The sequence below is a fragment of the Megalobrama amblycephala genome, linkage group LG2, assembly GCF_018812025.1.
Source record: "Megalobrama amblycephala isolate DHTTF-2021 linkage group LG2, ASM1881202v1, whole genome shotgun sequence".
In the NCBI taxonomy this organism is placed as follows: domain Eukaryota; kingdom Metazoa; phylum Chordata; class Actinopteri; order Cypriniformes; family Xenocyprididae; genus Megalobrama; species Megalobrama amblycephala.
The window spans coordinates 56,513,957-56,530,718 of record NC_063045.1 but is presented as its reverse complement, the minus strand read 5'-3'; the positions used below and the strand labels follow the sequence as shown (position 1 = coordinate 56,530,718).

Genomic DNA, 16,762 nt, shown 5'->3' with positions numbered 1-16,762 from the left:
GTTGTTCTTGCTTGCTTACCTAGTCTGTTGATTCAGCTGTGCACATCCAGACGTTTTACCCTTGTCTAATGCCTTTCAAAATGATAATGTTGGAAACGTGGGCTGGCATATGCAAATATTGGGGCGTACACCCCGACTGTTACATAACAGTCGGTGTTATGTTGAGATTCGCCTGTTCTTCGGAGGTCTTTTAAACAAATGAGATTTATATAAGAAGGAGGAAACAATGGAGTTTGAGACTCACTGTATGTCATTTCCATGTACTGAACTCTTGTAATTTAACTATGGCAAGATAAATTCTTTTTTTCATTCGAGGGCACCTTTAAAGTCTGTTTTGTGGCTGCAAGTTGGTTACTTAGAGGCCCAAATTAAAAGAGCGCACCAAGTCTTGATTATGATATTCGGGTCTGTAGATATGTCTCGTCTCCTTCCTTCAATGTAAATCTCTTGGAGTTCCTTGTTTGCCAGGTGAAAATAGTAAGTCTGAAAATAATATACATGAAATGAATAAAATAATAAGTAATAGCACACCATTCAAGTTGAAAACTTTTAAGGTTCTGTTCAAGTATAACAGTAACACTAGCCTTAGCAAGCACTTCTAATGACATGGTTTATAAGAGTGGACTTTAAAGTGCTCAGAGATCCATAGGCAGAGTCAAATTTACCTTGACATTTGCTTGTGCTGTGGGATATGAGGCCATCTACTGGTCATGGAGCTCAGAGATCTTTGGTTCTTTCCCAGAAAACACTGTTTAACTTGGCAACAATGACACTGTCCAAAACTCTTCAGGCGGTTGACGAGAAAGAGCCAGAATGTGATTAAAGCTGAAGGAAACAAAAGGCCCTTTTCTCAACAAATCCAGCACAGTGACTAGACAATTCCAACATGAGTCAGAGGTTGTGAGATACTGAGAATGACCCATGAGAAACTGATTTCTTGTTGCGTTACTGACTTTGTGTATTCTCTAAAAATCACTGCAACATAGCTGATTTGATTAAAAGTCATTAAGCAGAAATGATCTAATGCAATTGCATTTTTTAGGTGTCACTTAAAGCCCTAGGTATACTTCGTTTGACTCGTACGTGTACACAGGCATTCGACGCATGCGTAGATTTGATCAATCTCTCGCCGCGAGTTACAACCCATCTAAATATATTTATATTCTTACATGCTAGAGTTGTACAGATGAGGGTACTTTCTAACCTCTTCGCACAATCTCTCATGTATGTAGGCCTCCATCGTCGCTGTAGCTTGCATGAGCTCCGGTCTGTTCTGTTTTTCTTTGACTACCTTGTGAATCAACGCCCCCATGTGACCGGTTGTCACTAGTTATTGCAAAAAAAATTAAATGCGCATGTGTGACCTGCGCGTACAAAGTAAACGCGGTTACAAAAATCCGGTGTGGTGAGAAATCAAGTCCCCCCAGGAATCGCGTCTCCTTTAGGACCCAGAGTAATCCCATTGGTTCAATGGACTTTTAATATATTTTTGGCGCTTCATTATAATTCCTGCAAAATCACGTTATGATTTATATTGTTTAAAATGCGCAACTAATAATGACCAATAATGTCTTTTAAAATACATTGTTTATATACTAGTATATAACTGAAGTTATAGGCTGTGAAATCAAACATTTCTTTTTCTTACTGTTTTTTTAGTTAGCTTTTGTACTAGCATAGCATACATCTACCCAGTTAGCCTGCTAGCTTAGCTTATATTATATTAGATATGATTTTTGCTTCCAATATCGGTTTCCAGTTTGTTTAATTTTGCAATACATAAGCATTAATTTTATATTTCAAGCATGTTGTTTGTGCACTTAAGGTAATAAACATCATACAACAACTTTTGATTAGGCATTACTGCCTAGGTCCTAAAGGAGACCCAGTTCCTGGGGGGGACTCGATTTCTCATGATTACGAAATTCGAGTCACGCGCACTGTACGCTGACTCTTGCGTACGCGTAAAAAGTGTCCAACGCATTTAACGTGTTGTCGACGTGTTAAAATTCACGTGTTTTTGGCCCTTTTGGCCTTCCATATTTAGGGACACTATAGATCTAAATCAAGCATCTTTTTAATCAAAATCAAGTTATTTTATTCTCTCTCCAATTTCAGATGAGGTCAAATACGACTTAACATAATAATTGGTGCAATAAACAACCATGTTTTTGTTTATGCAATGTTGGCATCAGTCAAACCATGCAAACAATGATGCCTTTAGAGGATGTAGTCAATAAAAGAAGCTTTTTCCACAAAGGTATACTATACTAAGGTCTCAGAGGACATCTGCATCAGTGTATGTGTACACAAGAGAGAAAACAAACAAAAGCAGCTGTCGCATCAGGCCGTATCAGTCAGAGCAGATCGTTTGGAACGTGTCCAGTGTTTATGCAGCTAATTTTCATATTTAAACACATTTACAACCTCAGCAGTGCCTTTACTTTATAACAATACATCATGCTGGCTTGTTATACTTTACAATAGCATAATACAGTTTTAAATACATCAGATATGCCATCTAGACTCACGCTCCAGGCATTGAATGAAGTGACAGCCCCAATAAAACCCCACTTAAAGGTTTATTTAATTATAAATAAACTCTGTTGCTCTACAGAGGCTTGGAAAACACAACAAGCATTTGGAAGGCAATGATTTATGCAGAAGCACGAATTTTACTCTCACTGTAACATGTTACAGACGAAATGACCTTGTTCGTTCTCATACCTGCAGGGTGGAGAATGTAAGAGAAAAACCGAATGCAGATGGTTTGATTCTGCAAAGAAAATCTGACCCAATTCCCTGCTGTCGGAAAGTCTGGTGTAGACATGCAAAATGTTTGGTTTTATCATTATCTGAATCGTGCTGGAAGCCAGGATGATGTCTAGATTAAATGGACAGGAAAGGGGTCTTCCTTTTCTGCAATATCACTGCCAGATAAAACATTCTCAGGGAAAGAAATAAAATTGTGAACGTCCAAAGATACAGTGAAAACTGTTGGAAAAAATATTTTACTCACTTATGCACTTACTAAAAGTACTACAGCAGGTCAGCAGTGGAATCAGGTACTAATAATATTTTTATATATACCAAGATATAGTCTGATTATCATATTATGTCAGGGTCATGTAATGCAGTGTTGTTAATGTTAACTATGACTATTAAAAATCAGTTTCAGTCATTGAATTAAAGCTCAAATCAAATAAAATGAATCTACTAAATGAATAAATGTAATTTTTACAGCACACATTATAAATCTGACAAAGGTACATAATGATTAATACGGCCAGGCGGTTTTAACAGTAGATAGTGATCTGAAAATATATTTTTAAGTCACTCTTAAAAAGGCCTGAATGTCACTGTTGTTATGTCTTAACTGTTAAAAAAGGTAACTGAAATAAATCTGAAATAAAATATATCCAAAAGTAGAAATTTTGCCTTAAAATACCAAAAAGTGTCAATTAAATGTTTGTCTTAAATTGTTTTATCATTTAAAACCTGACAACTTTTTGAGAAAAGTGCTTTCAAAGTGAGATTTTCCTTTATAATAAATGCTACTTTGTATTATATTTGGAAATAATGTAATGCAATCAAATGTCTTTTGAAATCACTGTAGTTCTGAATCACTCGCTCTTCGGTCAATGGCGGCTCCTAGTGGACAGGCGTGTAAACTACAGCAGCACAGCACAAGCTGGCCAACAGATGTCAGCAGCGGCTCGTTCACGCTCACGGTGGCATTTCAGTTCACAAATTTAATTCCCCAACTCCATTAGGAGCTATCAAACTCCATTAAGCAACACCTCCAGTGAAGCATGTAAAATAAATGGGTATTTGTTTCTAAGGCAATTCTAATTTCCTTCCCTCTAATGTAACAACTCCTCCAGATATAATAATATTGAGGTCTGTCTAAAACTTACTCAATACATGATACTTACGTCAATTAGACTTTTTACACACAATCATAAATGTGACTGGAATAGTTCACCCAAGAATGAAAAATGTTGTCATCATTTACTAACCGTCATCGTGTATGTCCTGCTGGAATATACAGTTTAAACTGACAGCTCTGTCTTGGAGCATGCTAGCTGGTCCAAACTAGTCATTAGCATTCTGTGGAGAATAAACAACCATGTTTTTGCGGAATGATTAAGCTGTATTTTTCCATACAATGAAAATGTTGAGCTACAAAATGTCTGGAATCGAATGCAAACATAAATGACATTTGATATCTAATTGAATGATGACTTTCAACTACACCTCATACTTTTATTGCACTTTTATTATGCTTTTTTGTTATATATGGAGCTTGGTAGTCACTATTTATTTTAATTGTGTAGCAAAGACCAGCTTGGACATTCTGGAAAAACAGAAGGAAGGAAGGAAAATATATGGTTTTGAAACAACAGGAGGATGAAATGATAAAATGTTTACTACTTTGTGTGAACTATTCCGTTAAATTAATTAGATGTTATCATTTACTCACCTTCATGTCATTCCAAACACCTTTCTTTATTGCAAGGAAAGCTATAAAGGAGATATTTTATAAGTTCACACTCAAAACATACATTTACCAGGGCCTGTTTTTGCAAAAAGGGACAAAAATCACCATCGCAGCAGGGAATGTTCTCATAACTTTGGCTAATTTTGCGGCTAAGCTTCTCTCAAAGTTTCAAAAAAATGTTCTTCTAGTTCTTAACAGAACGTTTGTTCAAAGTTGGAAAGGTCATGCAAAGGCTGAGGTAGGGCGAAAAACTCCATCTCATTTTCTCCAACTTCAAAATCGTCCGACATCGTTACCTTTTTTTTGTAAAGGCCGTTTGAGTCGGTACTTCTGCCTATGTCACGCATGACCTTTCCAACATGATTACATAATGCGTGGCACATTGCAGAGCAAGTGCAAGATGAGTATAAAGATGGCTAAAAAGCATCCAATTTTTAATTATTTTTTTTTAGAAAATGGCTGATTGTTTCACTAGATAAGACCCTTATTCCTCAGCTGGGATCGTGTAGAGTCCTTTGAAGCTGCACTGAAACTGTAATTTGGACCTTCAACTCTTTGGTAACTGTTGAAGTCCACTATATGGAGAAAAATCCTGGAATGTTTTCCTCAAAAACCTTCATTTCTTTCTTTCTTTGTAAATTATCAGGAAATGTTCATTCTGAAGTGAATCCTTTAATGTTTTCTCTAACGTTCGCATTACCAACAAATGTTTTTATAAAAACATTCAAAATAACATTTTCATAACTTAATGGTAACGTTATCAAAACACTCTTAGAACATATTTTTGTTAGCTGGGATAAAAGCAGACAGTCCATAGTCATAACTTGTAGTCGTATGATGAGGAACATCAAGACACATCTCAAGTTGAAAGTATAAATGAAACCAAACCATTGGTTCTTGCATCTTGTAACTAAATTTGTTGTGCCAATTTAAAATATGCTTATGTGAAAAGATTTGAGTTTGACAGTCATTTTGGGGTGACCTAAAACCTTTTAAAATGGCTGGTTATGAAGCAGGTAACATTTCCCTACTGTGATCCATCTATGCGTTTCTCTCTCTCGTCTCCATCATTCCTGTCCGTCCATTAGAGCGAGATGCTCCGGGTAGGAGGCTGACCTCCTTACCAACACTGATACAGTCCCCTGAGAGACGCGCGCCCCATTTAGACATGCTGACTGAGGACTTTCACCGTCTTCTCTCAAACTCTGGACTCTAAACTCAGCTCCTCCGTTTCAGACTTCACATCAGACAGTCAGGATTTCTGAGGGATTTGATTCCATTCAACTTTTAAACTGTGTCCTGGCAAGGCATAGATGAGTAATGAAGAGAAATATCAGACAGGGAGACACAACAAAAAATACATCAGACTATTTACTTTGCTTACAAGAAGCAAGGTTATACGAATAATGTTGTATTTCGATTTCAGGCCTCTGAAATGTCAAAAATAGGCTAAGTGCAGCCTGCTTCACAATACCAGACCAGTGAGGGAAAATATTGAGTCACACACACACACACACACACACACACACACACACACACACACACACACACCTACGCAGCTGCAGACAAAGACTCGTAGACATGTTTGAATAGCAATCCTCCATATGCAAGCATAAACAGCTACTCTTATGTGATTGTTACAATGCCATCAAAATGCAAAAAGAAATGGCAGCAGAGGAAAATATGGTTTGCCTTTTAATTTGATGATATTGTCACATATCCTGAACAAAAGGGGCTTTAAAAGACTGTAGAATGCAGGTTGCTACATGCATCAACTGAGCAACTGCAATCAAGATAAATGGGAATGCTAACGGATCCCTTTCAGAGCATTTCAGTGATATCTGTCACATAATATGGATATTTTATGGTTGGTAATGAAAAAAATAAAATTACAGCACCATTCATTTTGTAAACACTAATATTTCAAAATTTGGAGTCAGTAAGATTTTGAAAGAAGAACTTATTTTGAACTTACGCTCACCAAGGCTGCATTTACTTTATCAAAAATACAGTAAAAATGTGGAATATTATTAAAATTTAAATTACATTTTCTGTTTGAATATATTTTAAAACTTATGCTCACCAAGGCTGTATTTATTTGATCAGTAACAACAGTGATATTGTGAAATATTATTAACATTTAAATTAACTGTTTTCTGTTCGAATATATATTAAAATGTAATTTTTTCCTGTGATCAAAGCTGAATTTTCAGCATCATTACTCCAGTCTTCAGTGTCACATGATCCTTCAGAAATCATTCTAATATGATGATTTGCTGCTCAAGAAACATTTATTATTATTATCAGTGTTGAAAACAGTTGTGCTGCTTAATATTTCTGTGGAAACCATGATGTATATTTTTTTAATGATTCTTTGATTAATCAAAGTTCAAAAGAACAGCATTTATTTGAAACAGAAATCTTTTCTAACATTATAAATGTAATTACTGACACTTCTGATCAATAAATTGATAAATAAATGTTTTACTTTCTTTAAAAAAAAAGTCTTGTTTAATGGTAGTGCATGAATAAATAACTTTAGTACAGTTTATTAATACATTAATTTCACAAGCTAGCTCAAGAATGCTTTTAAAGACTTGGTGTCTTGAATGTTCAAGCATTGCTAAGACTTTTGAACCCTCTTTGGCACCTTTGAGACCCTGAGCCTGGTCACAGGTGTCCTCTTCACATCCTCTGGATCAATGGAGTCTGAGACAGACAGGAAGATCAGAGCAGGTCGGTACCAATGGAGCTTCAGTCTGGAGCGGACACCTCAGTGCAGTAGCTCAATGGGACGTCCAGTCCAACGACAGGGCCCACAACACTGAGCCAGGTCACGATATAGTTCACCCTCCTGAGAACAGATGAGATAATCACACTGCAGTACTGCAATTTGAAAAATGTTTCTATCTAATCATATCTCACTAGTTAAATCGATGGATATGCCAGATCTGAAAATTAACATTTAGAGAGAAATGAGATGATATAACACCCATTTTAAAATGTTAAAAGGAACATTTCTAGATTAAATAAAACTTGTATTAAAAGCATGCTCTTCATTACCACAAAAAAATAATGTTGATTCGTCCCTCATTTAAAACAGAAGCGTATAGGGCAAGTATTCTGGAGGGTTTAAAAGCGGAAATGTAAATCTTGCATTTTTTATTAAAGCGTGTACATAAATTATAGTTAAAATGTTAATTTGAGCTAAATCTAAATCATCTTTTTTTGTGGACGTTGCTTGGTGGATAAAATTGATGGATATAAAGCTTGGCTTCCTGAGGCTTACAGTATATTCAATGAAAAAAAAATAAAATAAAAGCAGAATTAAAATCACAAAAATGATTGTATTTTATTTGTTTAAACAAGTGCTTACAAGCACCCCCTATAATTAATTTATTTTAATTTAAAATTATTAAATAAATGATTAAATAAATATTACATTTACTTATTAGGAAATTTATAAAAATTAAATATAATTCAAATATTATAAATATATAATATAAATCATTTATATATTATTGGAATTTCCAAAATTAAAACTCCAATGCTTTATGGATAGTTACGTCATGTTCTACCCACTATACTTGTGCAGATTTTAACCAAAAGTAACCAGGTTTTTTTTTTTTAGTTGTCCATCACATAGTTTCATGCTAACACAAGTAATGTTTAAGTCAAATGTTTACATTTTAGTTTGATAATTTAAACATTTATTCATTATGCTGTCTGCCTACTAGGATTCCATTGGAAGTTTTTTACTGAGGGACAAGTCGAAATATATTTTCCATGGTATCCAATGACAAGCCAGAGATGCTGCCGATGGGATTTCACCAAAAACTGTAGATATAGAAGATATAGTACTCTTTCTATACTCCTATTACTTATGAATGGGAGAAACTGCAACGCGTAATATGGCGGAATACATCCCGCCTTCTAAGTAAAAGAGCCAATCGCTGATTGGTCAAGTGACTGCGTCACTGCAGCTGCCGTTAGAAGCCATTTATGCACATTGGCTCGTCTAGCCTGAAAAATACATTAAGCATAAGAAACAACATTTATGGGACAGTTCATGTCAGATTTTGTTGTTGATTTGAAATAAGTTATTTAATTGTGAGTTTGGCAAGCAGATTTCAGGATTCTTCCATTCAAATAGACAGGACTTGGTATTGGATGCCAGAAATAGCTGCCTGGAGGCGTTGCAAATATGGCCACCGAGTGAACAGACTTTCCTTGAAAGTGAATTTGATTTCACACAGTGTTCGTATAGTACAAACAGTAGAGCATGACACTAGCAACACCAAGGTCATAGGTATGATTCCCAAGGAATGTGTGAGCTGATAAAATGCGTATCTTGAATGCTATGTAAGTGGCTTTGGAAGAAAGCATGTAAATGTAAATGCATGACTACTGAAGCTGCATCAGAGAGAAACTCACTTGTTTTCAGCTTGTGCCAAATCCAGAGCAGGTTTCATAAACTCCTCAGTGCGACATGGATGAAGCATGAAAAATGGTTGGCCCAGTAAAGGATGTTCCTACACACACACACACACCGTTCAGTTAATATCTATTCTGACCTCATTTTTTATTAGGAACAGGTTTTCACTGTCTCACACTGTAACACAGACATTAAACCAGTGCCACAACATGTGTTTTTCCATCTTAACTCAATGTTAAATAGTCACATGATACTTTTCACTACCCGATTCAATTACGCTCAAAGCTTCGGATAAAATTAAAAAGAAAATTACGAGGCAGACTTAAGCAAATCTGCCATGCGACACATGGTCTTCATTGGTACCCTGCTGAGCCGCTCTCGAGTGAGTCTCGCACACTGGAGGGCACTCATGCACAGCAGAGATGGAGGAATGTCCTATCCCATAATACCACACCATCATGGGGAGTTTCTTATGGAGCATTTGAAGAAGTCATACTTAGGAAGAGGTTTGGAGCAAAGGCTGTTGAACGATCTGAAATGTGAGCTGAACACAATACAATTTGACTTCCATAACCTGATGTAATCTGAAACAGAATATTCATCAATTAAAAAAGTAGAATTAAATATAAATACACAAAAGTATTGTCAATTGTTGTTTAAAAAATGCTCACATATATCCTATTATCCTTTTAATTAATATGAATAATTATAAATTATTATTTTAAAAGGTTGGTTGTGATATATATATATATATATATATATATATTTAATTGTTTATATATGTATATAATAATTACGTATTTATATAAATAATTTGAAATGTATATATATATATATATATATATATATATATATATATATATATATATATATATATATAGATAGATAGATAGATAGAAAAATAGAAAAATGATCTACAGAAAAATAGCGTGAGCTTTGGTGAGAACTAAGCAAATATTTAATTACTACAATAGTAATTTATTGCTAGAAATGACATCAAAAGTGGAAAATATTGGTCAAAAGCTTACTTTTTTTCTTTTTCTTTTTTTTCACAAACTAACAACAAGTAAACATCCATTTAAACCAGTCATCCAAAACCTTAAAACTCTCCTCTCCTCTGCAAATAAAAACAACCTCAGTGCACTGTCACCATCTGCATTAAAATTCACAACATCAACTGTCTGGATCCATTGCTCTGTTACCATTCAAGCACCAAAGACATGCTGACTCTACAAATTCCCTTGACGACACCTCACTGTTAGCATCAGCGGGATAGAGTTGGACTTTTTCAGGTTATTTTTGAATAGCAATGCCATCGTGTTCCTATACTGCGGCACGATTCCAGCTCGGTCAGTCAATTATCATGACTTCATCTAAAGGCCTCATGGGAGAACAGACTGAATCACTATGCACACCAAACTGTTGTGAATGTGAAGACTAAACACTGCACTTCAGAGGCTCGTTCTGTTGAAATAGACACTTCTGTAAAATACACATATTATACACACACACACACACACATTCAGATCACATACAGTCTTAAATATAAAGGTTCCAAGAGGTTTTCGCAGTGATGCCATAAAGGCCCCGGTATACTTCAAACGAAGTTCTTTTTCGTTTTTCGTTTAGGGGTAAAACGAAGTTCGAAATGCGTGACCAGCGATATACTGTAAACGAACATCTGACGCCGCCCACACTGCCGAGAGTGGCGTTTAGATGAATATGTAAATATGTGTTGTACACTTTCTTCTCAGTAACAAAATAAACACAACAAAAATGAGAAAACAGCAAGCATTCAATAGATTGCTTAAAATCAAGCAGCTTTACAGTATCAAACATGAAAACAGTGTTAGTGCCTCATTTTTTTAAAAGCTCAACTTCATTTTGTACTATAAAGCGGCTATCCAGTGTGTTCATGTTTTCACCCGCGGAGATCTTACCTCGACTAACTCAAACACACAAAATGAGTCAAAGACGCGTCCCACGCGAGTGAAGGCGGAGCCTCGGCGCACACCTCCTATTACGCTATCGTCACTGACCAATGGTAGTACGAAGGTGTTTTGCAGCTGGAGCGAACTTTTCCTGAAAGTTCGCTTTGGCAAACCGTTTCGAACTTCCAAAAAGAACACTAAACGAACTTCATTTTGGCCTGATTTTGTTCGAAATGACGTCACATTAGTTCGTTCTTCGATTTCGTTTGAAGTATACTGGGGCCTTACAACAGTAGTTACCAATTTTGGTTCTGTAGTACCTCCAGCACTGCAGATGCTGTATACTATATAAGATGTGTCCCTATGTGTCAACTCATCTGCTTGTTAGCATTGTTAGCAGAGACTCCAAGACCTCAAATATGGCCGCATCCAAAAACATAGCCAGCTGACTTGTTGCCTTGCTGACTTTGCAGGCAGCATTTGCGCACAAAGGTACCTCACAAAACTAATTTCTGACAGACTTCTGAGGCAGCGTAACGGTTTAATGATCTACAGAAAAATAGGGTGAGCTTTGGTGAGAACTAAGCAAATATTTAATTACTACAATAGTAATTTCTTGCTGGAAATGACATCAAAAGTGGAAAATATTGGTCAAAAGCTTACTTTTTTTTCTTTTTCTTTTTTTTTTTTTTTTCACAAACTTTTAGACGCTTTTTTTTTTCTTTTTTTTTTAGCTCAACTGTCACAGAATGGAAAGCACAGGATTGTGGGATGTCAAGAGCAGTGGAGGATACATCTATCGATAAGATGAGTGCATTTCATGAGAAAGGAAGTGAAGCTAACTTTGGATTCGGACGTGCCTTGATGCCTTCCTACCTTGGAATACATCCTCCGAAGGCAGCGTCCTACATGTGTTAAATGAGAGACATCAAAAATGTGCAGTGTTGAGGAACTCCAGGACCAAGATTAAGAACCACTGCCATGGAAGAACCATTTTAGGACCCCATAGAACCTTTCAGTGATTAGTTCTTAAAGGAACATTTTTTTTTCTAAGTGTGAAGAACATTTTAATAATCTAAAGAACCTTTTTTCCACTGTAACAAAACTTTCGCACAATTAAAAGGTTCCTTGTATGTTAAAGGAACCACAGATGCTAATAAAACAATAATCTAATAATTAGTGTGAAGAACATTTAATAATCTAAAGTACCTTTTTCCATTGCTAAGAACCTGGGGCTGTATTCACAAAACATCTTAAGGCTAAAAGTAGCTCCTAACTTGCCGATTTAGCAGAAACTCTTTATATAAAAAAAAAAAAAAAAAAAATGGGCGTGTCAGTCCTAAATTTAGGACTCCAAAATATTGCACTACATTTTAGTGCAATTTAGTGCACATTTTAGCACTATAACTAGCTCCTAAATCTGTGAAAAGATTTTTTTTTTTTTTTTTTTTTTACAGTGTATGGGTCAACCCTGCCCTTTCTCTTAGCTTAAGACTTCTCTCTGTTCCTTAGTAAAAGTTGGTCTCAGCAGCTTTGTAAATAGGTTTTAAGACAAACTCTAAGCTAAGAACTTTTATTGCTATTTAGGAGAACTCTTAGTGGTAGATAAAATAGTATAGGTAGTAATAGGTAATAGGTAGTTTTTGTGAATAAGGCCCCTGTTGTGCAATTGAAAGGTTCCATATGTTAAAGGTTCTTCATGGAATCTTAGATGCTAATAAAGATCAATCATTTTGGTTCTCCAAAGAACTTTTTATTGAACAGTTCTTAAAAGAACATTTTTTTTTTAGTATGAAGAACATTTAAATAGTTTTTCCACTATGGAGAACCATTTGTGCAATGAAAAGGTTCAATGGATGTTCTTCATGAAAGAATATAGTGTATAGTTTTAGATGGCATGTTCACACTCTGTTCACTGACCGTTATATATTGAGGCCTTATTGGGTCCTTAAGAGAGTTCTGCCTTGTCCTAATCTACTTTTCTACCTCCATTATTGGTTATGCTAAGAATACGATTAGGGTTTAAGAAAATTGGGGAGATAAAGAGGAGAATGAGAGATATAAGAGGGCAAAAACAGACTGTGCAGAGAGGAAAGCAAAGAGACCGAGCGAGAGATAAAGAGAGAGAGAGTCCATTGGCGTCACTGCTCGTAAGGCCTTTATGTGAGTCACTCATGTTTACCTGCGTCAGATGCGGCAATGTTCCATCTCCTGAGCACCTCAAGACCCTCAACCCTTCCTGAATCTCTCCCTCTGCTTTTACTGCGGTCCCTCTCCTCTAATATCCTCCACTGCCTCCAATCAGCCTTTTTCTGCATCTATTTTTCCACTCTCTCCATCCATTCATAATCACGCCTACGGATCTGCAAGCAGCACTAAACAACCGGAGTCAGTTTTCCCATGCGATTCATGAGATCTACGAGGAGGGAATACCAACTATCAATGTAAAGTTTAGTCCACGTTGCAGCTTATTATGGCCAAGAACCGCCCACTAAGACAGGAGCAGCCATCTGATTGGCATGTAAACTGATCAATCACAGCTATAGTAGGATGGATTTAAACTGTAGGTTTTGATGCACATAATTTTATCATCTTCCCAACTTTTTTTTTTTTTAAAATAAATATTTTACTCATTTGTTTTAAAGGTGCCCTCGAATGAAAAATTGAATTTATCTTGGCATAGTTAAATAACAACAGTTCAGTACATGGAAATGACATACAGTGAGTCTCAAACTCCATTGTTTCCTCCTTCTTATATAAATCTCATTTGTTTAAAAGACCTCAGAAGAACAGGCGAATCTCAACATAACACCGACTGTTACGTAACAGTCGGGGTGTACGCCCCCAATATTTGCATATGCCAGCCCACGTTTCCAACATTATAAAAGGCATTAGACAAGGGCAGCCAGTATTAACGTCTGGATGTGCACAACCAAATCATCAGACTAGGTAAGCAAGCAAGAACAATAGCGAAAAATGGCAGATGGAGCAATAATAACTGACATGATCCATGATAACATGATATTTTTAGTGATATTTGTAAATTGTCTTTCTAAATGTTTCATTAGCATGTTGCTAATGTACTGTTAAATGTGGTTAAAGTTACCATCGGTTATTACTGTATTCACGGAGACAAGAGAGCCGTCGCTATTTTCATTTTTAAACACTTGCAGTCTGTATAATGCATAAACACAACTTCATTCTTTATAAATCTCTCCAACAGTGTAGCATTAGCCGTTAGCCACGGAACACTATCAAACTCATTCAAAATCAGAAGTAAACAATATAACAGTATACAATACTCACATAATCCGACGCATGCATGCCGCATGCATGACGAACACTTTGTAAAGATCCATTTTGAGGGTTATATTAGCTGTGTAACTTTGTTTATGCACTGTTCAAGGCAAGCGCGAGCTCTGTGGGCGGAGAGCACGGGATTTATAGGGGCCGCAGCATAAAATCGGCGCGTTTATAATGATGCCCCAAAATAGGCAGTTAAAAAAATTAATAAAAAGAAATCTATGGGGTATTTTGAGCTGAAACTGTGCTGGGAACACATTCAGGGGACACCTTAGACTTATATTACATCTTTTAAAAACATAATCTAGGGCACCTTTAAAATAACACACACACACACACACACACACACACTCAGGCCTATATATTAGGGCTATCAAGCAATTACAAATTTGAATCTAATTAATTACTTTAATTAACTGCACATCAAATTTGGCTGAGAAATTACCCCAAAAGATAATTTAAAGTCATTATTGTGTTAAATAAAAAAAATAAAAAAACATCAGGTAGACATTACAATACGTAGCTTTAGAAAGAAATATTTTATTTGATTCAACAGAATTTATTACACAAACTTTTATGCATCAAGATTTTTTTTTCAGAATCATCTGAATCGGTATTTAGATATATTTACAGACCAAAGCAGTTTGGTTACCAAAATTCTTCAAAAGATCTTCTTTTACAGAATTTTCATTTTGGGACAAACTATCCCCAAAATACTAAATTATTATTTTTTTTTTAATGAAGTGTTACTCTAAATAAGAAAATAAAACTGCCAGTAGGTGATGGTAAATGTCTAAATGAGTGAGTAAGTGAGTCATTCATTCAATTCGTTCCGTTCAAATGGCTGATTCATTTAGGAATTAAGTAAATGGCTCTCTTTATGAATGGGCCATTGAATCATTGGTTCACCTGATTGATTCGCTCAAAACGTCGATTCATTCAGAAACAAAACAGGCTCAGAGATGCACAACAGGCTTTACAGGTAATATTTTTGTTGGCAAAAATGAGTCAATAAAACAGACAATATTGTGTCTAAAATATAACAAGATATTAACTTATTTACTGAACTGTTGTATAAAATCAATATCACATTTGCACTTGTGCTACTCGGGACAAATGCTGCACTTGTGTGATATTAGTGACCAGTGTCATGAGAAATCGAGTCCTCCCCCCAAGAATCGGGTCTCCTTTAGGACCCAGGTGGTAATGCCTGATCAAAAGTTGATGATGTTTATTACATTAAGTGCACAAACAACATGCTTGAAATATAAAATTAATGCCAATGTATTGCATTATAAAACAAATTGGAAACAGATATTGGAAGCAAAAAACATACTGTACTTAATATAATATAAGCTAAGCTAGCAGGCTAATCTGGTAGATGTATGCTATGCTAGTACAAAAGCTAACAAAAAAAAAAACAGTAAGAATGAGAAATGCTTGATTTCACAACATATAGCTTCAGTTATATACTAGTACATGACAAACCATGTAATTTAAAAGACATTAATGGTGATTATAACATATTTTAAACGATAGAAATCATAACATGATTTTGCAGGAATTATAATCGGGCATTAAAAATACTACCAATTAAAAGTCTGTTGAACCAATGGGATCACTCGGGGTCCAAAAGGAGACCCGATTCCTGGGGGGGACTTGATTTCTCACCACACTGGCGAATTGATTTTGAGAAAGCAACCGCCAAAACAACAAATTCAGTACACTCATGATGTCACACACGTTACCTGTTGGGTCAGCGTGTCCCAGGGTCCCTGCTGTAGTCTCTGTCTATAGTTTGGATGAACATTGCTCCACACCTCCTCAAGAGAGAGGGGATTCCCATCTGTAATGAGAAGAAGGTTTTCTAATCTGATTACAGTCCGTAGAAGTGATCACTTTAAAATGGTTGATGCTTGCATGTCCGTATTTGCTAACTTGCTCAATAACAGCTCCAAAAATGTTTACATGGCAGCCATTAATGTATTTACAGCACAAAGTCAAACTTTGTTGAGCACAGGCGTAAGTCACCGTTCTGCTTGCTTTCTCAAAACTCAAAACACTCCTGTCGAGATGGGATCTCAGTGTAAATGTTGAGTCTGTTTTTGCAGCACACATAAAACCAGACTTTGAGAAAGCAGAACACAGAGGGTTCTGAAATACACACACTGATAAGGGAAGCAGACAGCATATAAACAAGACTTTGCAGTTTAATGATAGAAATGCAGTGAGAGAGAAAGTTGTGTACCTAATGTAGAGGCTCTGAAATAGAGGACGGGGATCTGATAGCTGCAAGAATACAGAACGTGGTATTCATAGCGCAGCACAGCATGAATTTCACATGCTGCCTGAACTCCAGCCGTTTCATCCTCAACGTTTGCCTAGAAAACAAGACAGAGAATCGTAGAGAAAGTGAGAGAGATTCATGCCATTCCATGAAACAGATGCAGCCATAAATGCGACAAAAAAAAGAAAGATGCAGATTGCTATAAATGAATATCAATACTATGTTCAAGGATTAGTTCACTCAAAAATGAATATTCTGTCATCATTTACTCATTTTCTTTGTCATTCCAAACTTGTATCAATTAT

At 35.9% G+C, this 16,762-nt stretch overlaps 1 protein-coding gene and 1 long non-coding RNA gene across 5 annotated transcripts in view; both read right to left on the bottom strand.

The window, feature by feature from the left end:
- Nucleotides 1-237: 237 nt before the first annotated feature.
- Nucleotides 238-5,032, bottom strand: LOC125262985. The gene is made up of 3 exons (XR_007183667.1): nt 4,020-5,032; nt 666-825; nt 238-483 (listed from the first exon to the last, which is right to left on the bottom strand). It is a non-coding gene; the product is annotated as an uncharacterized LOC125262985 (long non-coding RNA).
- Nucleotides 5,033-5,140: 108 nt separating this feature from the next.
- The window catches only part of atg10 (ATG10 autophagy related 10 homolog (S. cerevisiae)), a 29,193-nt gene continuing 17,571 nt past the window's right edge, over nt 5,141-16,762 (bottom strand). For 2 of the 4 annotated variants that reach the window (XM_048181092.1, XM_048181091.1), the window contains exons 6-9: nt 16,419-16,551; nt 15,919-16,016; nt 8,936-9,033; nt 7,120-7,355 (exon numbers count right to left, since the gene is read on the bottom strand). In XM_048181092.1, the coding sequence (XP_048037049.1) occupies nt 7,256-7,355; nt 8,936-9,033; nt 15,919-16,016; nt 16,419-16,551 (429 nt within the window). In that variant the 3' untranslated portion in view covers nt 7,120-7,255. Of the gene's footprint in view, nt 5,801-6,985; nt 7,356-8,935; nt 9,034-15,918; nt 16,017-16,418; nt 16,552-16,762 lie in introns of those variants that run through there. The other 2 variants (XR_007183553.1, XM_048181090.1) reach the window with 2 other exon arrangements.